At 48.5% G+C, this 26,630-nt stretch overlaps 1 protein-coding gene across 3 annotated transcripts in view; it reads left to right on the top strand.

Annotated features, from left to right (window-relative positions):
- RRBP1 (ribosome binding protein 1) overlaps nt 1–26,630 on the top strand; it is a 56,596-nt gene that overhangs the window by 17,378 nt on the left and 12,588 nt on the right. For all 3 annotated transcript variants that reach the window (XM_045008868.1, XM_045008866.1, XM_045008867.1), the window contains exons 3-18: nt 6,300–6,445; nt 7,727–7,849; nt 10,160–10,312; nt 11,128–11,246; nt 13,256–13,409; nt 17,295–17,433; nt 18,544–18,731; nt 18,921–18,958; nt 20,362–20,452; nt 20,989–21,081; nt 21,901–21,993; nt 22,097–22,177; nt 22,342–22,431; nt 23,307–23,399; nt 25,147–25,218; nt 25,448–25,543. In XM_045008868.1, coding sequence (XP_044864803.1) covers nt 6,300–6,445; nt 7,727–7,849; nt 10,160–10,312; nt 11,128–11,246; nt 13,256–13,409; nt 17,295–17,433; nt 18,544–18,731; nt 18,921–18,958; nt 20,362–20,452; nt 20,989–21,081; nt 21,901–21,993; nt 22,097–22,177; nt 22,342–22,431; nt 23,307–23,399; nt 25,147–25,218; nt 25,448–25,543 — 1,769 coding nt within the window. The remainder of the gene's footprint in view (nt 1–6,299; nt 6,446–7,726; nt 7,850–10,159; nt 10,313–11,127; nt 11,247–13,255; nt 13,410–17,294; nt 17,434–18,543; nt 18,732–18,920; nt 18,959–20,361; nt 20,453–20,988; nt 21,082–21,900; nt 21,994–22,096; nt 22,178–22,341; nt 22,432–23,306; nt 23,400–25,146; nt 25,219–25,447; nt 25,544–26,630) is intronic.

The following is a 26,630-nucleotide window of genomic DNA, read 5'->3' as shown; positions in this document are numbered from 1 at the left end:
AATATTAGGGTTGGGAGGGACCTCAGGAGGTCATCTAGTCCAACCCCCTGTTCAAAGCAGGACCAATCCCCAGACAGATTTTTACCCCAGTTCCCTAAATGGGCACCCCTGTAAAGATTGAACTCACAATCCTGGGTTTAGAAGGCCAATGCTTAAACCCCTGAGCTATCCCTGTCCACTGAGCAAACTCAAATGTGACCTTCACCTCCTACCTCCAGTACTCGAATTCATCTCCTTCCTGGTCCACTGGACTGTCTTGCCAAGCATAATTCTTCAGCTAGCTTTTGCTGTAATCCTATCATGTACAGATGCGGTAAGGCTGGACTACTTGAAAAACATCTTCCCATTCTCCTCCTCTTCCACTCTCCAAAAATCTTCCTGTGAAATGGATTTTGCCCAAAGCATATTTCCACCTCAGAATGCCAGGTACAGCTGAAGCAAGGAGCCATTCATCTCCAAAGACCAATGCTCCTGAAAGCTGGTTCCATATGAGAAGTATGTGGCTATTGCAAAGCCGGTGCCTGCTAAGAGGTCCCATTTTGGAGAACAGAATGTAACTTGTGTGACCCACAATAAATATGGGACCTGATCCAAAGTCCACTGAAGTCACGCAGGAAGACTCCCACTGACTTGCAAAACTGCCTCCTAAACCTAGCAGCCCTGTAGTTGGTGCGCCATATAGCGATACCTTGGTATAGAAGGAGCAGCTGTTTCACGACCTTGCCTCAAAGCTGAGAATGGTCCTCTGGCTACTGTTAGCAGTTGAGTGTTTTTACTTGGTGTAAATAGCTGCACTGAGCTGCCCATATCTGGACTAAGAGGCACTGTGTAACCTTCAAGGTGTACATTGTGGATCTACCTCCTTTAGAGAAGAGAGAGCAAAACTGTCACGTGACGGATCAGGACCTCGGTGTTCGGAAGCAGGAAGTGCACTAGCTTTTGTACTGCTATCCCTTTGATCTCTAACTGTGGACAAAGACCCAGTGAATTGCTGTCTCCATTAACTCAATGGGAGTTTTGCCATTGACTTGAACTAGGGCCATGTGTGTAGTGCATTTCTGCCCCCTTCTTCCTTACCCATGAGTTCCAACCGAACCTGAGCATAAGTTAGCATGCATCTAGCTCCTTTATCGTTAGAACAGCGAGACAACGAAAGGTGCAACTTCCATCGGCACCTGCAAACGTCAAATGTAGGGGGTAGGCCTAAAGCCAGTCCTGTCATCCTGGAGGAGAAGCAAACTGCCAAGTTTCAAACCTGGTTTAGCGTTACTGTGTGTTCGTGCTGCTGAATGTCCATGCGGGTTTGAAAAGTTCTCGGCTTCTTAGCGTTAAGTATTTAATGCCTAAACAAAAACACCGTTCATCTGATATTGAGCTTTTAGTCCATATTGCTCATTTTTGGAGGGCTGTAACGTAGACTGTCAGGGTTGGAAGGCACCTTAGGAGGTCATCTAGGCCAACCCCCTGCTCAAAGCAGGACTAATCCCAGACAGATTTTTGCCTCAGTTCCCTAAATGGCCCCTTCAAGGATTGAACTCACAACCCTGGGTTTAGCAGGCCAGTGCTCAAACCACTGAGATATCCCTCCCCCCGTCTGGCTATTTTGAAACCTCTGCACACCTCTCCATAATGTCAGGGCCCCTACCTAAAATCAGACAGCTAGAATCCGTTTCTTTGGCGGGGGGGGGGGGGGGCGGAGATCGTCCATCCTCGGTCTCCCCATGCCCCAAGAAAATGCAGATTTTGGGTTGTGCTTTTCCCCTGCCTTAAAACTGAAAATGGAACAAAACCAATATTTGAGTCTCCGGCTGCTTGCTAGAAGTAGTAGCAACTAGTAAGAGGATCCAAACGAAGAGGAGATGGACACCTTTCTTCCCCACGCCTTGTTGAAGAAGAATTCTGCCCGGTGCCAACTAGACGTGACCCAGACAGTGAAAGAGAGTTGGAAGTGGCCAGAGGCTCACTGACTGCTGCCTCATTGGCTGTGAAGCAAAGTAGGGAGGATCGAGAACTGTCCCTTCTTTCGCTTCTCTCAGTGCAATGGGAAGACCAGGTGTTACGGGCTTTGGGGCTGCTCAGTCCGAGCCAGATGAGTTTTTGATTATTTGTAGTTAAACTCAAAGCTGAGAGGGGGAAATGGAAGGAGGGTGGCCCAGTGGTAGTGCACTAGCCTAAGATTTAAGACTTGGGTTCAAATCCCTGCTCTGCCACAGGGTTCTTGTGTAACTTTGGGCAAATCACTTAATCCTGGTCTCGCTGCGGCTTTCCTAAGGTGGGTGGCCTGCTTATTTCTCTGCTCCTGGTGGGGCTGGGCTCTCCTGAGCGCTGCTCTCTGCCCCGAGGGGTGATCTCTGAAGCAGCCCTGCTTCTTGCCAGCACGCCCCTCTTGCCCCAGCTGCGCAGAACTCCGACGGGAGGGCTCACGGGGAAAGAGCGTGGCAGGATGGAGATCAGCTCCTGCCAGTGCTTGGGCAGCTCACGCTTCAGGAGCTAGAGGAGAGGAGTGCAGGGAACGGCCAGGCCAGACTGGCCTGGGTAATGCCCGTTCTCTGGCTGCTTCCCATCCTCTCTCCCCACCATTGTCAACACTTGTCCCCTCCTGCTCAAATTCTGCCCCCATTGACTGATCTCGATCCCGATCTGTTTAACCCTGCCCCTGTGGTAGGGCTGCCACCTCTGAAGTACAAAACCAGGGGCATGATCTGAGCCCCTAAGGAGAGGCAGCTGGTAGCATGTACTGAGCACCAGGCAGATCTGGGGGTGTGAGGCCTTTGAGGTGCAGGAGGTCGGATCACGATGGTCCCTTCTGGCCTTTAAAGTCTGAGTCTGAGATTTCCCAGGACAGTGGCCTCAAAAAGGGGACGAGTCTGGTGGCAGCCCTGCCCTGCAGGCAGCTCTGTGGCCTGCTTTGCCCTTCCTCACCCCCCGCCATTACCCATCTGGGCCCAACACCACTTTTTCATGGGGGTGCGTGAGGGAAGAAGAAAGCTCCTCCCCCATACACTGATCTGGGCTGGGACTCCCTGGGGCAGGGGTTCTCCTGGACTGGCTGGGGCTGATTTTGGGGGCCGTGGTGGGTTGTAGAGCCTGCTCCCAGACCAGCAATTGCTTTCTTCTTCCTCCCTCTCCCACCCTCGCTGCTGGGTGGAGGGGGAAGGGCAGGCTCCCTGCTCCCCCATCTTCTCGAGTCCTTGCTGGGCTGCAGGGTCTCCTGGGTGGCCTAGTGAGCCAGCTGGTGGCAGCCCAGCTTCTCCCCCCCCTCCCCGCCAGGAGAAACAGCGTCCCCTGAGGTGAACTAGTCCTCCGGCTTAAAGCGCCAAGAAAGGCAGGGAAGGGAGTAAAGTTTGGAGCCTCTGGGGATCTGTGCCTGGTGTCTAAGCGACCTCAGTGAAATGGGTAGTTGGCCTCATCCCATGAACATGTCCCTGTCGTACCAGCTAGCGTTCCTACGGGCGTGCTCACTTAAATCCTGCTTACCTCTCAGCCCCAGAGTATGGTAACTGCATGTGCTTTATTCTGGCCTGGCAAATACGTGTCTGAAGCGAACTTTAGCTTTTTGTGTCAGGTGCCCGGTTGATTTAGATTACGAGACACCATGTTTGCATGACTTCAAACAGCCACTGTTCACCTTCTCTGTAGGCTTGAGATGAGATTGTGCCTGGCATGAGGCTCACCCTTTGGCTAGTGCTCTCCAGAATTTCTTTTCAAAAAATCTGGAAGCTCTTGGCATGCGGTTACTGTAGTTCTGCAGTCCCTCCCTTATAAAAGGCTTCTGGGCTGTGACATAATTTTGCTGCTATTTAACACTTCGATCCCAAGCTGTTTGCTGCCATGCTGCTGTATAAAGAAACCGTCTCAAATCCTTTTCCAGCAAGGCTAGTGGTGGTGTTCTAATGCTCAGAGAAAGCGCTTAGTTTGATAAAACTACATAAACAAAATATCAAGCCAAAAACCCTTTGGTCTGTCTGCTAAAGCTTAAGGTCAGACTCAGCTTTGCTTGCCAGATGTGTTCGACGCTTGCGCTTGCAGAATGAAGTGAATGCAGACAAAGTTCAACAAGTCAACTCTTTATCTGGGTGTGTGTTTGGTGGGGGCGCAGTACTGTACCAGCAAATTGAAGCAATAAACAGGGCTTCTTGTGGTACTAACCCTGCTTGAGTCAGCAGTGGGACTTGAACCCAGGAACTAAAACCGAAGGACCAATGCGGTTAATTGGAAGCTGTCTGAGACCCCACCATTTTAATGGGGAACAGGCGCTCTGTGGATGGACAGGAGCCATATTTCCCCTGGGGGCGGTGACGTGCACTCCAGAATCTAGTCCTCCTGGTTGTAGTGAGCTTGGGAAATGTGAATGGAGTCTCAGCCTGTGTGGTGACGCAAGATATGAACTGCCCCATCTTAATGGGTTGGAAACCTAAAGCGACAGGCTGAGGTTCATTCGCACGGGGAGCCGAGTGGAAGAGCTATTCCAGAATAGGGGAGTTATTCCGGAATAGCCATGGTGCTGTGCTTTACATTTACACCCTATCTTGTTCTGGAATAACTTCCCACGTATAGACGGTCTGTGAGGTACACACTGAAACCACAGGGGCAACATCACATATGATCGCTAAGAGTGTGGCTCCAACGCTGACTGTATTATTCGTTATCCCAGTTAATCCGCTGAAAACCTCCATTCCTAAAACTGGTATGAAATTGCTGCAGGACTTTTGTATTCTGCAGAAATCTAGATCTAGAGGCCTTGGCCACAACTGGTTATCTTAATTTGTCTCGAGTCCAAATCTATAAACCACGATTTCCTCCATCCCCTGAACCGTGGTTTTCAACCTTTGCAGACTTTCAGGAGGCTAATTTGTGTACCCCACGTTTCACCTAATTTAAAAACTACTTGTTACAAAATCAGATATTAAAAATACAGAAGTTTCACAGCACACTTACTGGAAAAGTGCTGACTTTCTCATTTTTACCATATAATTATATTTAAAAAAAAATGGATTGGAATATAAATATTGTACTTACATTTCAGTGTATTGTATATAGAGCAGTATAAACAACTCATTGGCTGTATGAAATTTTAGTTTGTCTAGTGCTTTTTCTGTAGCCTGTTGTAAAACTAGGCAAATCTCTGGATGAGTTGATGTACCCCCTGGAAGACCTCTGCATACCCCCAGGGCTACGTACCCCTCGTTGAGAACCACTGCTAAACTAACCATAGATCTGTCACAACAGTATTATACAACTTGTTGCAGTACTACAGAAACTGCTGACTCTGGAGGTGATGCCACTCCAGAATCTGAATCTTGAGAACTGGCATTTTTTCACAGCTGTGTAGTTCTCCTCCATCTGTGCTGTGTCTGAAGAATCTTGCACCAGTAATTACTGGAGATGATCCCATTTTTGTGAACTTCCAGCGCTCTGGAAAATCAGACTGTATCTGCAAATGACCCACGTGGCCTCACCACTCACTATGTGCAGACTAGCTGAAGATGCTGAGTTCCTGAAGGTTTCAAAATGTTTAGGCTGTATTAGAATCCCAGAGCTGGAGTGTGGGACTAAAACTAACCTAGATTGGGTGTGTCCGAAATTCATTCAACTCTAGTCTATTAAACGTCACTTTATAAAGTTGTGGTCTGTGAGGTTTCAAGTAGGTCAGCGGTTCTCAAACTTCATTGCCCTTCTGGCAACAAAAATTACGACATGACCCCAGGACGGGGACCAAAGTTTGAGGCCGCCCTGCTCCAGCAAGTCTAACACCAGCCCTGGCGACCCCATTAAAGCAGGGGGACGATCCACTTTGGGGTCCCAACCCACCGGTTGAGAACCCCGGAACTAGGTGAATGTGTTAGTAAGAAAGAAGACAAGACACCAAAGATGACGTTTACTCTTGGTGCTATAAGATGATGATATATGTGGTATCTGAATAGTCTCGTGAACCAGTTCAGCTGTATGTTGAGAACTGCATGTGCTGTCAGTCTTCCTCATTACTAATTTTGCACTACAACCTGAAGTGATTTTTTTTAATTTAAAAAAATATATAATCTTTTAGTTAAACCCATGCAAAAGGCTGCTGCGTGGATACTGATTTAATTTAAGACCGACTTATTTTGGTTTAACTTAAGTCAGTTTAGGAACAGTTTCAGCTAGTGAAATAAGAGGCTCTTAAACCAAAACAAGTATGTTTGCACAGGGAGTTGCACCAGTTTGACTAAATCAGTACAAATATGCATGTGAGAACCCCCTAGTGCCCGGCCGTGGAGAATTCAATGATTTATGCGAATCTCTCGCTTTTCCATCTCTAGTTCCTACAGATGCTGATGGCCCCCTCTACCTCCCATACAAGACCCTGGTTTCCACCATTAGCAGCATGGTTTTCAGCGAGGGAGAGGCTCAGCAGCTCATTGAGATCCTGACCGATAAAGCAGGCGTTCAGGACACCTGGCATACGGTACTGTAACTCTAGCTACAAAGAGCTCAATTGCTGATTTCCGAATAACGAAGGGAGACCCAACATTAACCGCATGGTGTCGTTCGTCTCTGCCTTAAATTGTTGGCACGTGTTACGTTCAGATGCATTGTAGAATGCAACCAGAAGATGGAGGGGGCCGCATCTGCTCCTGGTGTAAGGAATGGAGCTGTGGACCTGGCCCCTGCTCTTCAGATATAACATACTTGCCTTGCATGAGTGTAAATAAGTTTTGCAGAACTCTCCCCAAAGCACCCATCCGGTCCATAAACGTAATTGAGGAAGCTCTGACTTCCAGGGTTATGCAGTGCCAAGTTATGCCTCGGGTGTCAGAAGCCTTGTGAGGACTCCCGCATTGGCACACATACCTCACGGGACTGAGACAATAGGATTTTGTTTCTTGGCACGCTGTGGCACCCAACTGTCCTCGGAGGTAGAACTACTAATCTCTCTAGACCCTGCCACTCCTCTGAGAGCGAATCCCAGCATTGCATGCAGAGATTAAAGGCAAACTCCATCGGTTCGAGGTCAGCTGGGGGAGAATGCTGTGCGAGGGGAGGCAGTGCAGCTTAGTGGACAGGACACTGGACTGGGGTTCAGGAGTCCTGGACGCTCTTCCCAGCTCTACGACTGCTTTGCTGGGTGATGCTGGGCAAGTCACTTCCCCTGTCTGTGTCCCCATCTGCAAAATGGGGATAATGCTCTTGACCTCCTTTGTGAAGTGTCTTGAGATCCATTGGTGAAAAGTGCAACATCAGCACTAGGTTTTATTAACGCTTGCCTTGCAGTGTCTTGGTGCCAGCAATTCTAAAGTCCTTCCGTGGTGCATCCCCTTAAAATACAGTGTGTGCGGAGCGCTGTCTAGATCTCCTCTTACCTGCTGGCGATATCAGCAGAGTTCTGCGAGCCAAAGATCTGGTTGTTGCTTGATTGTTCGGTGTGGCTGTCCAACTGACAAGCCTTCTGGAAGATGGGGACATGCTGGGTTGTCATACTAGCCTTCAATCCCATGCCAGGCACTCCATTTGTTTCCCTCTGCAGTGGGAAACGCCCTTCCCCTATGTGATGAGGTTAAGCGAGGGTTGGCTAGAAACCACCTTCTGCATGCTCTGTCCACCTAAGTGTTTGCATTCTTACTGAGTTTGCTTCCCTGCTGTTGCACTTGGCAGTTTAGGCACAAATTCCTGCTAATCTTTCCTATCCTGACGGAAGAAGAGATTACGAGGTGGAGTGCACAAATAACATGTGATCTCTGCTTCGCAGGCGACTCAGAAAGGGGACCCAGTTACTACTCTGAAACGTCAGTTGGAAGAGAAAGAAAAGCAACTTACTACTGAACAAGAGGATGCATCTGCTGCCAAAAACAAACTGAGGGAGCTCACTAAGGTGAGGACAGCGTGGTCTCCTGCATTCCCTGTAGCCTGGACTGCTCACGTTGGCTTTAGCCTGAATGATGGAGAAAGTGTCTATCTGACATAGAATCATAGAATATCAGGGTTGGAAGGGACCTGAGGAGGTCTCTAGTCCAACCCCCTGCTCAAAGCAGGGCCAATCCCCAACTAAATCATCCCAGCCAGGGCTTTGTCATGCCTGACCTTAAAAACCTCTAAGGAAGGAGATTCCACCACCTCCCTAGGTAACCCGTTCCAGTGCTTCACCACCCTCCTAGTGAAATAGTGTTTCCTAATATCCAACCTAAACTTCCCCCACTGCAGCTTGAGACCATTACTCCTTGTTCTGTCATCTTCTACCACTGAGAACAGTCTAGATCCATCCTCTTTGGAACCCCCTTTCAGGTAGTTGAAAGCAGCTATCAAATCCCCCCTCACGCTTCTCTTCTGCAGGCTAAACAATCCCAGTTCCCTCAGCCTCTCCTCATAAGTCATGTGTCCCAGCCCCCTAATCATTTTTGTTGCCCTCCGCTGGACTCTTTCCAATTTTTCCACATCCTTCTTGTAGTGCGAGGCCAAAACTGGACACAGTACTCCAGATGAGGCCTCACCAATGTCGAATAGAGGGGAATGATCACGTCCCTCGATCCGCTGGCAATGCCCCTTCTTATACAGCCCAAAATGCCATTAGGCTTCTTGGCAACAAGGGCACACTGTTGACTCATATCCAGCTTCTTGTCCACTGTAACCCCTAGGTCCTTTTCTGCAGAACTGCTGCCTAGCCACTTGGTCCCTAGTCTGTAACAGTGCATGGAATTCTTCCATCTTAAGTGCAGGACTCTGCACTTGTCCTTGTTGATGCACTTGTCCTTGTTGACATGCTCCCCTGCTGCCAGTGTTTCTCAGTGGACTCTCAAATCTAGCTGTCTGCCATGTAAAATTCTTCAGAGAGCTCATTTCTGGTGTGACGCTGATTCTATACAAGGCACGTTTACGATCTGAACTGTGGTAGCACCTAGGGATCATATTAGGTGTTGTACAAACAGAGAAGAAAAAGACAGTCCCTGTCCAAAAGAGCTCACCCATGGAAGTCTGTGTCACACGCTCACAGGGTGGTGGCTATCCAGAAAAACACCTTCTGCAAAATTTCAACAAACGTTTTGCTTTCTTTGTTTGGGGGAGAATTCTGCACAGTTTAATGGGTCCGAGGCAGCTTCGCACATGTTCAGTGTAAAACTACCGAGCACGTCCTTGCTCTCCTTCCCTGGCAGGAGGATGCTTTTTAAAGCCAAATGAGTTGTACAGTGTAACCATACGAATTCTGTTTCTGAGCCGTCCTCCAGAATCCAGCCGAGATCTAAAATCCTAGTGTTGACTTTTAATGCAAATATTTTCTGAGGCTGTGCAGTCAATGGGGGCCAGAACAGGTCAAAACTAGTCACCTGTCCTAGGCTCCCGGAATCGCTATGTAATAGCAAGGTGGGTTATTGGCCATAAGGGGGAGAAGGATGGAAAGAACCAAACTCATCTGTATGCACCCTAATCAGAGAGATTCTTCTCCTCTCCTTGCAAATAGTGAACGTGAAAATTGCAGTGTAGTGTCTTCATTAGAGCCTGGGATGGGTACCCCTCTGACGACACGCTAGCCTCTCTACCTCCTTGCACTCTGGAACCAAACTTCAACTCCTCCTGCTCTAATTAAAGCTGAAAGCCAATAAGCAAGTCCTTACACCCCCTGTTCAGGCCAAGCCATGATCTGGACCTGATTTAATAAGTGGTGTGTGTGAGACTCCGGAAATTACACAGAGCAACAATTCTCCTCTCTTTTGTTGTCCTTCATTAGCCACCCATCCTGCAAATATTCTCTAATCCCGTCCTAGCTGGTGTCACAAATCTGCTTGTGACCCATGTGAGTTAATGGAGCAGAATAGTGCAGTGGGACAGCGAAACTAAAGAACAGTGGTGCCGCCTTCTGGTGTGACTTTCCCGCTTGGACACGTGTGTGTAATAGAAAGGTTATTGATCTGGAGAAACTCTAGGATGTCTTACTCCTCTCCCTTAGCTGACCTCATGTTGAACTAGAGCGGCTACAGCACTCAAAACAGCATTCAGAAACAAACATAAGGTTTTGTTGGAGTTGAATAATTCCGATCAACGGTGCTGGCTAATGCTGTGTTAGCATGGGATTGGATGGATGTCCTCTGGCTATAAAATTGCTGAACGCGTAAATGTTTTTAGATTGTGAGGTGTCTGTTTTTTTTAAAGAAAAGTTGCTGAGAATTAAAAGCATCTCCTCTTCTTGAAGGAGCTTGCAGCTGAGAAGGCCAAGACCGTCGCTGTCGAAACCAAGTTGAAAGAGCAGCTGTTGGCACGTGAACAAGAGATTACCGCCGTGCAAGCTCGCATGCAGGCTAGTTACCAGGATCATGTGAACGAAACCCAGCAGTTGCAAGGAAAGGTAGGAGACGCATTTATGCTTCAAAACACAGACTCCTACTAGACTTAATCTGCACTCTGGCAGCACTGGGAGCAGAGATTGGTTTGCAGGGCTTAGTTTCCTTGGAGATATAAGGTAAACTTCATTCAAAACCCCAAAGGGGGACCCCCAACTCCACCTGCTTTGGCATGGCTGAAGCTATGACCACTGGCTTTAACATCTGAGTAATTCCCACAGCTGTAATTCTAAGGAAATACCACTGGAGTTCCCTCTTGGAGTTTAGGATTAATGGATCTTAAGGCCAGAATGGAACAAAGTAACTTTATAAACACTTCTGAAGCTGGAGAAAGTGGCGTCCCATTTCCCCCCTCCCAAAATACCTTTCCAAACTTACTTAATTGGGGTAGGGTTAGGGGAGGAGGAGAGATGAAAGGATCTCACAGGAACTGCCTAAGATTTAGCTCTTGTTACAGAAGTTCCCCCTATTCAATGGCTTGTGTGTGTGTGTGTGTGGGGCGGGGGGGGGGGTAGCTGTCCTCCCCCCTTTCTCACATGCTTTATTTTGGGCTCTGCATTTGGTTATAACCAATATGGTAAAAGATGTACTAAAAAGGGAGGACTCTTAAAGAGGGCAAGGGATTTGGGGGCAGAGGGGCCCATCTGTGGAAAGCCAGGCTTTTGCTACAGTGGACAAGTGGAGGGGAAAAAATCATGGTTTCTGTGGGTGACTTTAAATAAAGGAAAATTATTGCTGTAGTTTGGGCCCAGCGTGGTGGGCCGCGGAGCCTGCGCGCCATGGGAGGCGTCCCCGTGTACTGACGTCCTTGCTCTTCCAGATTCGGACTCTTCAAGAACAGCTTGAGAACGGCCCCAGCACGCAGCTAGCTCGCTTGCAGCAGGAGAACTCGATCCTGCGGGATGCTCTGAACCAAGCCACGAGCCAGACGGAGAGCAAGTAAGAAACTGTGTTTTTGGTGAATACACGGATGTGAGCTGCAGACGTGGGTCGTGTAGGTTAGCTTTACTACACTGTCTTCCTCCCTTCCAAAAGTCCAACCTGCCAACCACCATAGGGCACATCCAGTGCCCATGAAAGTAAGGCACGCTCCAAGCTTCCTCATCTCTCTGCCAGGTAGAGCTGGTTGCAAGCTTTCTGTTGAATCTGTCTTTTGAAATCAGTTTTGTTTTTTTTTTAAAAGCAGCAAAGAATCCTGTGGCACCGTATAGACTAACAGACGTTTTGCAGCATGAGCTTTCGTGGGTGAATACCCACTTCGTCGGATGCAAGCGAAGAAGTGGGTATTCACCCACGAAAGCTCATGCTGCAAAACGTCTGTTAGTCTATAAGGTGCCACAGGATTCTTTGCTGCTTTTACAGATCCAGTCTAACACGGCTACCCCTCTGATACTTGACAGTTTTTTTTTTTGTTTGTTTTTGTTTTTTTGGATGACTCAGTTTTCTTGAGGAAAAGTGTCTGCGTTGTCTGCAGAAAATGTCGTGGGTTTTTTTGGAGTGGGGAGCACTTGGGGAGTGTTAAGTCAATGTTTTCAGCTGGAAAAGCACATGGTCACTATGGTGCTTCATGGGAGTTGTAGTTCAGGTGCCTCTATTCATGCACAGTCTTCCCTTGATAGGAAGTGAAATTGACACCCAGGCAATGTACTCTGACTGTGGAGTACAGGAGAAGATAGTATGAGCATGAGGTACCCAAACTACAACTCCCAGGAGGCACCAGGGCAGCTCTCTCTTTTTTCCATTAAACCCCTTCAGTCTTCTGTGGGTGGGAACCCGTTTTCCACCCAGCATTATTACCGATGTATTGCAAAATGCTGGCCTTCCCGCACCCCATCAATCTAGTTCTGGAGCAGGCTGCTAATTCACACTGGATTATGGGGCAGTTAAATTGTGATGTAAATGATAGAACTCCTTCACCTGATCTAACCAGGGCTGGAATTAAGCCCAACTCCGTAACACTCGGTACTGAAATACCATTTTCTGAAGTTACAGTAAAATTCAAAATTCAGTTTAGCTGCCACCTGTGAAGACTAACACACTCCTGGCTCATGCATTGTGATGGGGCTCTTTGTGTTTGAGGGGGTTCAGAATATTTGGTGATTAAACTTGTATCATTTTTCTAGCTTTATAGTTTCATAGAGTTCAGGTCCAGAAGGGACCACTAAATTGGCAAACCATAGGTGTCTTGTTTAGTGCAGGTAAATTATACTGTTCAGTTTCACTCTTTGCGGTGTCTATCTAACCTAGATCTAACCTACCCTAGTTAATTATCCACCTGATTTAAAATAACATTGCATGCGTGATTGATGGAAAAACTTCCTAATTGGGTTTAAAAAACCTCCAATTTTTTTGGCTGTAGAATAAGAGAAAAGGAAGGTTAACAATAGAGAAACAAGAACTAGCCATTGCATACTAAACAAATCTCTTTAAAATAAGAGATCATTGACTATTTAGTTTTTATATAAAAGCTTTAAAGTAATTGTTGACTCAACTCCAAATGCTTAGAGAACTTCCTTTTTATGTCCGGAAGCATAAATCCTCAGATTTTTACATCCTAAGAATGAAACTCCATCTTTTGAAAAGGTGATTTAACTTCATTGTGACTTTTCTTGCTAAAGAGGTTCTCTCCTGTGAAGGAAATTACACGTTTGAGGAAGCAGGAAAATGACCCGTCTCTGAATAGTTGCATCTTAAGTAATGCAGTAAAAATGTTTCAAGTGTACAGGGGCACTGGAACAATTTGTATAGTGGGGGTGCTGAGAGCCATTGAACCAAAGTATAAACCCTGTCTAGAATGGAAACCACTTCAAGCCAGGGGGTGCGGCCGCAGTTCTACTTCCAGTACCTATGCAAGTGTAGGATTGAGGCTGATGAGATAACTCCAGCCCCACTGAGCTGGAATAGTATGAGTCTCTACAGAAATGTAACAGATCTGTCTGTCGGTCCAGGCAAAATGCAGAACTAGCCAAGCTGCGGCAGGAGTGCAGTAAACTAATGAAAGAGCTGTCTGAAAAATCGGAGACGCTTCATCAGGAGGAGCAACAGAAAAAGAACCTGGAGATAAAGGCTGCTGCACATGAAAAACAAATCAACCAGCTCCAGGTCAGCGCTGTGCCAACAAACCACTGTTTTGTTTTTCTGCTAGTCATGTGGCTTTCTTCTCTGAAGTATCTACCTTTATTGCAGCCGCTGCTTACACAGAGGAAGGGTGGTCTTGTGGTTAGGCATCGGACTGGGACTCTGGAGATCTGGCTGTTTGATCTTAAGCAAGTCATGTAAAGCTTGGTGCCTCAGTTTCCCTTCTGTAAAATGGGGCTAAAACGTAGGCGAACGATGGGGTTGTCTGTTTCAAACCAAAGCTGTTTCTTGATGTCTGCGCAGCATGCGGCACAACAGGGTCCTAATTAAGCTGTGGAGCAGTGGGTGCTATTCGAGTTAGAGCTGGGGGAGAGTTTTTGGATGAAATGTCTTTCTGTCAAAATACCGATTAGCCAAAATGGAAGCTTTGTGGGAAAGGGTGTTGGGCTTGATGAATTGTTGCCACTGAGGGGGGGAGAGGGAGGCGGAGACAGTCCAAACGTTGTTCCATTTCGCCCTTTTAGAAATGAAATATTTCTGCTTCAAAACAGCGGGTTTGAAATTTTAAGCTAATTGGTTTAAAAAAAAAATTGGCCAAAAGCAAAACAAAAATACTTCTCTGAAATGATGATTCTGGATTTTCAGCTCATGAAAATTGCCTTTTTTTTTTTTTCCCTCCTGGTCACAGTTCTGGACCGAAACATTTTTTCCCCTACAGCAGGTTTGTGTGGGGCTGGGACCAGTTTCCTGCCCAGCTGTAATGGCCAAACAAGCAGCTAATAATGTGGAATATTTAGACTGTGAATTGGTAAAGGTTTCTTGATAAGGAAGAGTATTGTCTCGGGCCTATTTCTTGCTGAAAAATCAACCTCTTCACATCCCTTCCCTTCCCCCCATGGTAGCCTGTGCACCATAGACTTACAAGGTGAGCCTATTGCATCACTGACAGAAACTCAAAGGGTGGTACAAAGCATAAAATGAGGGGGGGCGGGGATCTCCATTTAAAAACAAATTCCTCAGGACACCAAAAGTGCAGTTGATGATAAACCTAGGGATGGTTTGATCGGCCTTAACACCACGTAGCCAGGTCCGTTTCTATTCTGATGGAAACTGGTGGTCAAACTGACCGTTGGCCGCATTCACCCCCTGCAGCTTCTTCCCTGTCCCAGAGAGTGTCAGTTGCCACCAGAAAGACAAGCCTAGCCTGACATGAGGTCAAAGCAACTAAAAACACTATTTGTGTAATGGGGGGTTAACACTGAGTGCTGCTGAAGGTACCTGACGCTGGTCAGAAGTCGTCTGGCACATTAGTGCTGCCCTCACATCAAACTGCCATACCAGTGATTCTCCTATTCCTGTATCCCACCTCAGACAGGGGCTGGCACAAGATGCCTCAGGGGAATATTGAAGAATCCTGCATAAGCAATTGGGAGATAATCTGCCCCCATGGAAAATTCCCTCCTGACCCCCAGTACTCCAGAGGCTGGTGCTCGCCCTGGAGCATGAGGGTTTACAAGCCCTTGTTTGGCTTTTAAAATAACTCTGCGTATTCTCAGCCATATAAATGTCCAACCCAACTGTGCCGCTGCCAAGTGCCGCTGCAGCACAGAGCGGGTCAAAGTGACACACGACTCGGGCGGCCTAGAACAATGATTTGCCATCCTGTTATCAAGCGGAGCATCATAAAAATAGTTCCACTGTGAAACTTACCGGCAATGTGCCTCTCGTGTGAGGGGGTTTGTGATATGACGTACCAGAATGCTCTCACAACAGGCACTTTGCACTCTGTCTCGCTCAACCTCTGCTCTCTCCGAGCTTGTTTACCTGCAGATAGGTTAGAAAACTGGTTTTGCATTACTGATGGGGAATGTTTTCCTGTAGGCTGGATTTTTAGTGTTTGGTAGCTTGTTTTGTTACCACTTGGGAGGCGCTTAAACAGTATAGCACTGGGTGTCAATATAAGCCGTGGATACGTGGCGCGCAGCATCTGGACCGAGTAACCTACAACCTTAATATCGCTCTGCTGTAAACTCCCTCCTCTCTGCTGAGATGTGGTTGGATGTCTTTGATAGCTCCCAGTTCAGAACAGGCGCCTCCCAACACGCATTAGTACATGCACAAAGCACGCGCACTTCTGTTGAACTGTGCGCTTGCCCGGCTGCCGTAAGATTGAATGGAACTGGGGAATGGGTCAAGTCTCAGGAGGGGAGCTCCTTTGAAGTGGCCACAGGGGCTCAGGCCTGCAAGCTTGAGAGCCGCGTGGCTACCAGACAAACACAGGTCTCTTGACACGTAACACTGGCCTTTCTGCATGATCTACAACTCAGCCTACCTGCTGCATCCTTTAATGTTCACAAAATAATGAGCACCTGGCTGACATATTTCCAAGTGAATCATCTCTGTATCACCATGTTGCCTTAAGTTAGGGTAAGAGCTAGTTGTGACCATGGCTGGTATGTAGATATGTTGTGTGTATGTAGATCCTGTCTTGGAGATTGACTCAATCTCAAGTGACTTAGGCTCTCAAGTGACTTAGGAACTTTAAGTGTGGCCCAGTATCTGAGCTAAGTTTGTGTGGTTGCACCATGTTGTCATCCCGCTGAAAAGCTTTCAGTTTCAGATATGTGCTTTTAAAATCTGCCTCCCTGCTGGCAGCTGGAGGAACAGGACAGATGGAAGGAAGTGTTAGCCACAGATCGCCATAACTTTATCCTCCCCGGGGTTTCTTGTCGGAAAGGGGGTAGGGGAGGAGAAATGAAGCGAGTTTCTCTCTTAGCGTGATCATCGCATTGTTTGCTCTTGCGCCTCCATGAAGGGCCGGCCAGTGCGCGCTCTTCTCTTGCCACTTCTTGATGTGGAAGGATTGTACCAAACCACACAGAAAAATCCACTGAGCGGAACACACTCAACCATAATAACGTATCGAGTACCTCTGTTCCTAGCCGGCTGAATTCTATAGCTGCGCGTGCCATTGGCGAGCAAAATAAGCAGGACCTCCTTGCCATGGGGAGCAAATGCCCTTCCCCTGGGAACCCTGCCCCCTGAAGGGGTGAGGACGGGCAGCAAGAACACAGTAACTGCGGGGCCGGGGTAAAGCATGAGACGTTGGTACCAAAATAGACAGATCCTAGGCTAGGAAGGTTCCCGCCAGCCCCTCGAATTGTTCCCAGCACAGGAATGCAGGGTGGAGATTTCAGCACGGACCGTGCTCCCTACCCCGCTGGCTAGGTAAGCAGCAGTGTCCTGTGCCAGCTGGAGCTTTGGGCTTGACTTTAAAGGTGGCTCACCACAGTGGTTCATCACCCCCAGGCAACGTAAAGGCTGGAGGAGTGAAGCCCCCAGAGAGACACGTTGCTTCAGAATGAGAATTCCCCTCACTGGGAAAAAACGCTCATTCAAAAGAAGCAAACGTTTCTGATCACTCCCTCGAGACTCTTCCCAACCGGAAACATTCTCCAATAAGACTTTTTTTGGACCAGCCCTAAATATCAGATGTGCAAACTGTGCACACCTGACGTGCACGTGGAATTTCCCTGGTCGTGCATGAATGGCTGGATGCACTTGCATCCCTAGCTATCTGGCTTGTGCCATGCTGGAAATTGTAGGTCCGCTTCAAAAATCTCACCCTAGGAACATACAGTAACAAGCATGGCCCAAAACTGGGGAATGGGGGGGGGGCGGCGGCATACACGGAACAACGTTGCTGTCAGCTTAGGGAAGGAGGAGGCCGCTGATGGGTTCGTGTACCTCCAATCCAAGCACCGTGCGTGTGGACGCTTCCTGCCTGGAGAATGCTGCGGGAAGACTGGGTTTCAAACCCCAGCTTACAGACTGGGCTGGAACTGGCAGACGTGCAGTGGGGCTGCTCTCTCTAGCACTCTCTCTTTTGATTTTCTCTCCTTCATGCAGACATCTCAAAAAGAAACTGAGGCGACGCTGCAGAAGAGGCTGGATGAAGTAAGCGAGGAGCTCCGCAAATCCCAGACCAGCTACAAGAACCTGCTGGCGGAGACGGAGAAGGCGAAGGACCAGCAGCAGAGCATTGCTGGTGAGAGGACGCTGCGTGGACGCCCAGGGGTGCGCGCATGCTCTGACCTGGAGCTCAGACGGGGCCCTTAAGCTGCGGTCTTAGCCTGGCAAATGCTATCGCGTTCCTTTCTGAAGCTGAACAGGGCAGGCCTCTGTGTCTGAGTTTCGGCGGCTGGCCCAGCGGGAGCAGGGAAAATCCAAGGGTGATTGTTTGGTGGCCTGTGGGTGCTGCTGGTGAAGTGCTGAGAGCAGGAGTGGGGAGAATTGGGCTCTTGTGGGGAGCTCGGGTAGGGTGGTCCAGAGAGGGGCGGCTGCACTAGCGATGACGAATACACGAGAAGACGGGAGGTTCCCAATTTTAGCCTCTCTGAGGCTCCGTCCTGCCTGGCCGAGGGTGTTGCGCTAAGGGTCTGACTCTCAGAGCTGAAGCGCTGGTGAAGTCGCTGCTTTATGTGAAGTGCTGCGGCGCAGTCTCAGTTCCTCCTGCCTCGGGGTGGCAGTCGGGAGACTCAGCTGCCTGCATGTTGAGGTCTGCATGTAAGTCCGGATCTCCGACATGCCTCTCCTCTACCTGCAGCCTGTGCCGTTCAGCTGGCACAGGTTTTGGTATGGTAGATCCTCCACTCCCCCTTGCACTAGAGGACAAGAAGTGTGTGCTCCCTGCTGTATCACGCACAAGGACTTGCAGGTTAAAGCCAATACTTGGGGTGTGTTTTTTGGCCAACCATATTGTTGAAAATCCATCACTCTCTCACTGAAGTGAGAGCTACAATCAAACACGAGCATTCTTCCGGGTGAGCCTGCAAATAACCGTCCGTGGTGCCTGATCTCTCTGCGTGTATTCTTTCCCTGTCTGCCCAGGGCCAGTAACCGTCCGTAGTGCCTGATCTCTCTGCGCGTGTTCTTTCCCTGTCTGCCCAGGGCCAGTAACCGTCCGTAGTGCCTGATCTCTCTGCGCGTGTTCTTTCCCTGTCTGCCCAGGACCTTGCTGTCTGAAACATGCTCACGATCCAAAGCCCTGTCATCTGTAGGGCTAACTTTAGCTCCAGCCGCCTGCGTTCTCTCTCCCTCTTTGAATTTGTACATAGCTAACGTGTCTCTTTCTCCTCTACCCACCGTCCTCTGGCAGAGTCTGAAGCCAAGCTGCTGTCCTATGAAGCAGAGGTGAAAAGTAAATCGGAGGAGCTGAGCAGCCTGAAAGTGAAGCTGCTAGAAGCCAGCTCTGAAAACGAGCAGCTCGTGGAGAGGATCAAATCCATCGAAGCTCTCCTGGAGGCAGGCCGCGCGAAGGAAGCGGAGAAAGACGCAGACTTGCAGGTCAGAGGCTTTGCTTACATCCTAGCACCATGGTGGTGGTCCCTACATCTGAAGGGGAGAGCAGGCCTGGGATGAAGGGTGACTTATAGCATTGCATGCACCATAAGCGTACTGGAGATGGGGCGGGGGGGCTGTCCTGTCATGTGTTTCTAAGGCATGTAGTAAAGGCAACCTCTGTCTAACTTTCAGGCAGCTAATCAAGCAGAAATGAGCCAGCTGCAGCTAAGGTAAGACTGATGAATGTACCGACCTCTCAGTCCGTGTGCTAAAAGGCTGCAACAAAGGAATATGGGCTGGGATCCCGTGAGCTGTTCATGGTCCGATGTTACTGGGGCATGGTCTCCGGTCTGCTGCCACTAGAAGGCACAGTTACATCTAACTGACTTCTGGCAGGTGTAGACCATGGAAATGTTGCTTCAAATGCTGGCCTATAACAACGGCTGGTCCATTTTGAAGTGACGCTTTTTGCAAATGCACATACAGCTGAAGACCGCATGCCTTTTTAGAGCTGACTGCATTGTAGTTCCGTAACAGCTTCCCGTTTTTGAGAGATGCTGAAGTAGAGGCCAATTTTGTGTCCATCAAAATGAAGTTTGCCCACCAATCAGAGCAACTTCTCCATACCCTCTTTAAAACCCCCCAACAAACGGATTGCAGACTTCCCGAAAATAAATAGATGGGCCTGACTTTTCAGACTGGCTTGATGCCCGCAAACACCATTGACCGACCGAGCACACCAGTCGCTTGCCTGAGTGTCTCCATACAGCTCGAGGAGCCTTGGCCCAAAACTTTCAGAAGTAACTAGTGATTTGAGTGCTTCAGTTTTTGGGTGGCTCCTTAAAAGGGACCTATAGGTGGGTGCCCGATGCTGCTGGGAAAACCAGGCCCCCTTCAAGGTCCCGAGCTGGTGGACAGAAACCGTGGCACCCAAGTAACTAGTCGTTTCTGAAGATTTGGGCCCTTCGCTCTCAGTAGCCATTTTTGAAAACTCTTGGCCTAGTTTAATTTCTCACAGAGGTGAGCTGAGAGCAGTTTCGAGTCCTGCATCTCCCCGTACAGAGTTCATGGCTTGACAAACTGCACTCTTGTTTTGAATGCTTGTTTTCCTTTCCGGGTGCCGTTTTGAAGACCCACCTAGCCAGTTTCTCTTGCCTAATTAGCTGATGTCACAGGGGGAAATGGTACAGGTAACTACTCAGCAAACTAGTTCTAACTTGAGCAATGGTATTCTGTCCTCCCAAAACAATCTGCCTGCCATTTGCTTTGGGGAAAGAGCTTTGTTTAAATAAAGAGAGCCCCAAAACACACTGGTGCATATTTGGTGGAATCTCCATCATTGGGGATTTTTAGGAGCAGGTTGGACAAACACCTGTCAGGGATGGTCTAGATAATACTTAGCCCTGCCATGAGTGCAGGGGACTGGACTAGATCTCTCGAGGGCCCTTCCAGTCCTAGGGTTCTCTGTTGCTGCTGGCACAGTCTGGCTGCATGTCACTGGGGTCTGCAGGGACTTCTGGCGCTACATCGCTGTTCTGTTAGCACTCTGGGGTGTGTGGGGGGATTGGATCGTGACTGCTGAGAGCCTCGGAGATGAGCACCACTCCAGACACTCCCTCTTGTTTCATTGCAGACTTCAAGCGAAGGCTGACCAGGTCTCCTCGCTCGAAAAGGAAGCTCTGGAGCTGAGAGAGATAATCGAACAGCAGAAAACAAAAAACAACGTGAGCGACTGGACGAGCCGAACTCTCGTTCTGCCAGCGCAAACCTGAACAAACCCCTGGTTTGCACTTGACCAACAATTGGGTTTTAAAAGTTGCCCGATAAAATTTAAAATGTAGCGCTGGGCAAGTCAAAGGCTTAACTTCTGTGTGCCCTGAGGGACGCTCATCTCTATCCTAGGCGCCTTGCTAGGAGAGAAGCTGGCTGACTTCCGAGTAGCAGAAAGCCAAGTCTTCGGTGGGGGAGTCTGACAGAGGAACGAACAAAGCTGCGGCCCTCTGGCTGGGTGGGGGTGGAGAAGGGATTCCAGCTAGCCAAGCGGCCTCTGTAGGCTTAGTGTCTCCATCCCATGAAGGAACACTAGGAACAAGGGCTGGAGTTCACCATGGGAGTGGGTGAACCACTGAGGCAGCCTCCCCCCCTCCCTTGATGTGGATCCATAACTTCCAATAGTGGCAAGTAACATTATGCTAAACAAACCTTGTGGTGGTCTCCATGGCAGCGTGTGGCTTATTCCTGCGTGCGTCTGTCCCAACAGGATCTTCGTGAGAAGAACTGGAAAGCAATGGAGGCTTTGGCCTCAGCTGAGAAAGCACATGAAGAAAAGCAGCTTTATTCCACAAAAGCAAAGGTGAGTCTTGCTTCAATCAGTAACAAAGTGGGGCTGTTCTTTGGAGCTGGATTCTGCTGCCAGGGAGCAGCTACGGAATTAGGGCCCCGTTCAGTTTCTAAACTGAATTTCAGCAACTCTCTGTTTGCCCAGATTCTGTTTAAAACCTGTGATTACCCTCTGTGCTTGTTGACCCCTTAGAGCTCTTCTAAAAAAAAGTTTGCCACAATTGTTTTCCCTTGGGGCTTGATCCTGCAGCCTCCACGCATGGCGAAGGCACAGGGCAGGGAGACTGAGCGCCACCGTGAAATGATCTTTTCAACGGCGGTCTCCCGTAACTTACCCGCCTGAACGCTTTGAAAACAAACTTTGTACAGAGCTGGTGGTGTTTTCCCCTCTCAATATTTATGGTCGTTAATGTCCCTGGTGATGGTGTGGGGAGGTGGCGATGTTACAACGTTCTGTAAATGTTATGATGAAAGGAAGATGACGCAAATGGCTTGTCAATATTTCCGCGTTTCTGACTCCTCCAAAGATGGGCAGCGTCGCTGCCCGGGATGCTGACATACTCAGATGTACGTACGGGCGTCTCGGAATGGGACCTTGCCTCCTCCGTTCTTGCATAATTAGCCTCGTGGAGATTTGTGCAAGTTTTGTTGGTTTTGGCTCTTCCCCTCCCCTCTTTCACAGTGACGTATCGACTACAAACCAAAGGCCAGGCTTTGTTTAAATCAGCATCGTGCCATTGACCTCGGTGAAATTAGAACAGCTGGGATCTGGCCCCAGCTGAAAGGTGCTGGCGTAAGTTTAGTTCATGAAAACCTACGTTCTCTCTTTCAGGAAGATTTGGAGCAGCAGCTTAGTGCAATTCAGACGCAAACAAAGCAGACGCTGCTTTCTCTCTTCCCACAGATCACTCTAGCTCCACAGCAGGTAGGCACTGACCTTCCCGTACTTTTGGAAGGTGATCAGACAGCTGTGCCAGTGCAGGAATGGGATAGACCAACTGACGCTCTGTTTTGATTTGTTTAATCAGGTTTATGAGGAGTGGCTGCAGGAATTTAAGGAGAAGAGTGTGGAAATGCTAAAGCAGCAGACAGCTAAACCAGAATCTCTTGTAAGTGAGCTCCTCAGGACCGGACAGCCACGCCCCAAACATCTTGCTTTCTGTGGGCGTTGGGTGTAAGGCTTAGCAGCTACAGACAAACATCAAATCTAGCAGCAGCTATTGCGGGGGCGTGGTGAGAAGGGGGAACCCTATAAAACTCCTTTTTCTTTCAGGATTCAGCACTTCAATTAAAAGAAGCAGAAGAGGCGCAGAGCACTTTACAAGCAGAATGCGAGCAGTACAGAACTATTCTTGCTGAGACGGTAGGTTAAGCCATTCAGGCAATTTCTCTTCTTCACTGAAAGTACCGCTCCACCTTTCTTGCCACTGACTTGGTAACAGCCAATCCGTGCCTATAGTCTCTCAAGACATTGTACAGATGTGATGCACGTGAATCTTGCAGCCTTTGTTGGGAGGCTTTCGCAGAGCTTGGTTAAAAATATTCCTCTCCGTTTCACTGTCCGATTACATCTAGCATTCTTATTTCTGAGTATTTACAATAGAACTGCCCTTGTAAATTCTCCGGCTCTGCTACAACGTGGTCTGAGAACATCCTGTGAAAGGGGTGGTCTGGAGCAAGTAGAGGCAGGATGGTGTTGTGACGTTGCACTCCATATGATTTTAGAAAAATTTGATAATGAGTGAATATAATGTAACTGGAATATGCTTCATGCAAAAGGTCTCTTGTAAGGTGTCATTACAAAGCTTTATTGTCTGAGTGTGGTCATCCTGTTTGTATAAAGGTATCACTCTTGTATCTGAAACTAGAAATAGGAAGTATAACTCTGAGGGCCTATTGTAATTAGGCAAAGTGTGGACCGTTAATGGTGGTTTGGAATCTTAATGGCTCCCATCAACCAGGACAATTGACTGGCTGGCTCTGTTTGCAGGCAGCCTTCCTGTGAGTCAGTGATCTCCTAGCTTTGCAGAGACAGTCCAGTGCTGAGTCCAGCAGGAGGCTGCTTCTCTAAAGAACCTAGAACCCAAGCTGACCTATTGATTTCAGTGGGAACTGGACCATGCCCATAACTTCCTGCCTTGACAGCAGTTTGAATGCCTGCCTTGAATGCTCTGCCCCCATGAGCCTTCCCCTCTCCGCCTGCCCAGCCTCACGCCTCCGTCCCTTCTCCCTCGGCAGGAAAGAATGCTCAAAGACCTGCAGAAGAGCGTGGAGGAGGAGGAGCATGTGTGGAAAGCAAAGCTAACGGTGTCCGAAGAGGAACTGCAAAAGGTGCATCCTAAAGATTCTCGCCTGTGTGTGAGCAGGAATCCCTGGGGTGCTGGCTGCCTATAGGTGCTGGAAACCAATGGGCTGGTGATGTGTCTAACCTTGTAAATAACAAAGGGATCCTAATGATCCCTTCTGGCCTCAATCTATGAAAGGCGAGGGCTTTAGAGGTCCCTTGCTAGGAAGGGGCACAGCGTTAAAAGGCTCTAGGATTGAACTTGGTGTAAAAACGCATCTTCTGAAATAAAGGTAAACTCCAGGGCGATACCACGTCCGTTGCCCTCTGCAATACTGCGTGTGCGCATGCTGAAAGGTGAGAAGGAAAGATGCCCTCCGTATAATCTTCTGCCTCCCTGAGATCCTGACACACACATTCTGCCTCTTGAGCTGGTGACAGTATTCCATTACCTACCTTACAACATTCGCATCCCAGCTCGAGAATCAAACTCGGGCACCTCCACTCCATCCAGGGGAGGCTGGAAAGCCGCCTGAACGTTGATGTACCAATACGTTGCCAAAGAGCCACAGTAATACGTCAGCAGCCTCCCGTCAGTCTTCCCCTCCCTCTCCTTGCCTGCACCTCCTGAGGGTACTGCAGAATCAGGGGAGGGAGTTGGAAGGGGTGGCGTGGGGGCAGAGCCAGGGGTTGAGCAGTGAGCACCCCCCAACCCATTGGAAAGTTGGCGCCTGTAGTTCCAGCCCCGGGGTTGGTGCCTATGCAAGGAGCTGCATGTGGCTCTGGAGCCACGGGTTGGCCACCCCTGCTTTAGTGAGTGTGGGAATGAAGGGGTGTTGCTGATCTCTTATTTCTTAGCTGATGTTCCTGAGAACCTGCCTGGGCACACTAAAGTATAAAGGAATTTAAAATGTCCCTCTAAAAAGATTTTACACTGAAAAGTAACTAAGCATAGCATTGTGGAGTTCAGTATTTGTGTCAAATAGATAATGTTAAATTTCCTCTGGTTACAAGGGGTGTGTGTAATTCCCACTCCCGTGAACACCAGAGTTTTGAGAGAAGCTGGCTTCTTTTCTTTGATGGCGGTGCATGAAATCAAGATTCTGCTGGCCATATTATGTTCTTTCTTGCCCGTGCGTGTAATGTGAAGTTGGTGAGGTTGCAGGGATGTAGCTGAGCATAATATGGCCAACAGATTTGTCATGGTTGGTGACTAGAGTTGGTCAGGAAATGATGTTTTCCTCCTGAAAAACAAAAATAGTGAGTGGTGGGTTTTTTTGTGTGTTAATTTTCCTTTGAGGTTTTCACTGAAAAACCCAAACTTCAAAAATGTTCAGTTTAAAACCAAAAAAATTTCAGATTTTTTTAAATTTAATTTTATTTTTTGGATTCTTCAGCAAAAATTTCAATGCCCTCAAAAAGCCACTTTTTGCATCAAATGCGGCCAACAGAAAACATTGTATTGATGTCAGTGGTGACTCGCTAAAAGGGAGGAACCCAGCTTGACTCTCAGATCCTTTGATTAATTTGCAGGGATGACTGTATCGTCATTCTTATTTGGATGCTGTTAGTAAAGGTCCCAATCCTGGATCAGGAGCCCAGTTGTGCCAGGTTCTGTACGAACACAACAAATGGTCTCTTCCCTCAAAGAGTTTACAGGGTAACCCCACTGTGCCATTTTTAGTCGCTTGTAAGAGACGTTTTAGAGGAGAGCCCACGCTGGGACATACTGCTTACTAACACTTTTTGTTTCTTTCTTTTCCATTTTTTTGGGGGGGTCAACGCTTGGTGTAGGCACAAGTCCAAGTGAAATCTCTTGCAGAGGCTGTGGACCAGCTGAGGGCAGAGCTCCAGAACACAGATCAGGTATGGACATTCCCACCTACTCCAAAAGGCAAGGGTACTGATTTCTGCTGCACCCTAGGAACTTCCCTTCAATGTTGCCAGGAGAGAGGCGATTATAATTTCTTCTCAACCCCTCCGGGGGGGAGGTTGGGAGAATTGGTCTTGCTGGTCTAGGGAGGCTAGATATGCAAACAGATGAACGCCTGCATCATTACCGATCAAATCACCGTGCTCTCCTTGTTTTAATCAGCTGAAGGAATATACTTCTCTTCTGGAAGCACAGCTGGAAAATCACTTGGAGACGGCCAGTTCCGAACGCCAGAACTACACAAAAGAAGTTGAAGCAGTAAGTGTTGGTCATTTCTTTGGGGGAAGTGGGGAGAGACTAAAGCTAATCAGGGCCAGGAATCTCCAGAGCTGTAGTCCAGTTTGCGAGCCACAAGCTCATCCTTCCCCCTTGGAGAATACTTTAGGTGGTGTCTGCCTAGTGTGACAAAGTTCCTCCTCTACCTTGGTGGGTCCTGTGCTTATTGGCGGATTTGCTCGTCTCACAGATTCACCATGTGGGTCGGGAAACAGCCCAGAGACCTTCCCCTCTGGTAGAAACCACAGTCCAGGTCAATTCCTCTTGTGTCTGAGTTGGGAGGTTTGGGGGGAACCTGGGCCCACCCTCTACTCCGGGTTCCAGACCAGGGCGCTGTGGGTTGCAGCTATCTAGAGTGCCTCCTGGTACAGTTGCACGACAGCTACAACTCCCTGGGCTACTTCCCCATGGCCTCCTCCAAACACCTTCTTTATCTTCACCACCGGACCTTCCTCCTGATGTCTGTTAACGCTTGAACTTCTCAGTCCTCCAGCAGTATGTCTTCTCACTCTCAGATCCTCGCATGCACCTCACTGACTAACAGGGAGGCTTTTAACTAGTTCCAGCCAGCCCTGGATTGGCTTCAGGTGTCCCAATCAATGTAAATATCTCCACTGCCTTCTAGAAGGATCTTAATTGGCCCCAGGTGTCTTGATTAACCTGGAGCAATTGCTGTTTGGTTACCATGGTACCAGGGATTTGTTTAGCCTGGGGCTAACATACCTGTTCCTCACTACTTTACTGTAGCCATCTGGCCTTGCCCCATCCCACTAGTGAACAGCTGGATGCATTCCTGACTTGAAATGCACAGGGAGTTGTGCAGAAGAGTCTCCACTTCTGAGGTTTTTAAACACTCCTCGCATCTCTGAATGGCTGATAATTAATCCCCCTGGCATTAGGGTTTAGAAGGAGCAGATAAATGAAGCCACAGGTGTCAGAGGACACAGAGGGCACTGCCCACTCCTCTCCCTGCAGACCACCAGGCTTTGTCTTAACATCAAATCCGGTGTTTGAAGACAAGCAGCTGAGTTAACTTTTAGGTGGGACTAAGCTAGAGCCGCTTGTGTAC

This window comes from Mauremys mutica, chromosome 3 (assembly GCF_020497125.1).
Source record: "Mauremys mutica isolate MM-2020 ecotype Southern chromosome 3, ASM2049712v1, whole genome shotgun sequence".
Lineage (NCBI taxonomy): Eukaryota > Metazoa > Chordata > Testudines > Geoemydidae > Mauremys > Mauremys mutica.
The sequence above is the reverse complement of the archived record's forward strand: the minus strand, read 5'-3'. Positions and strand labels throughout refer to the sequence as shown.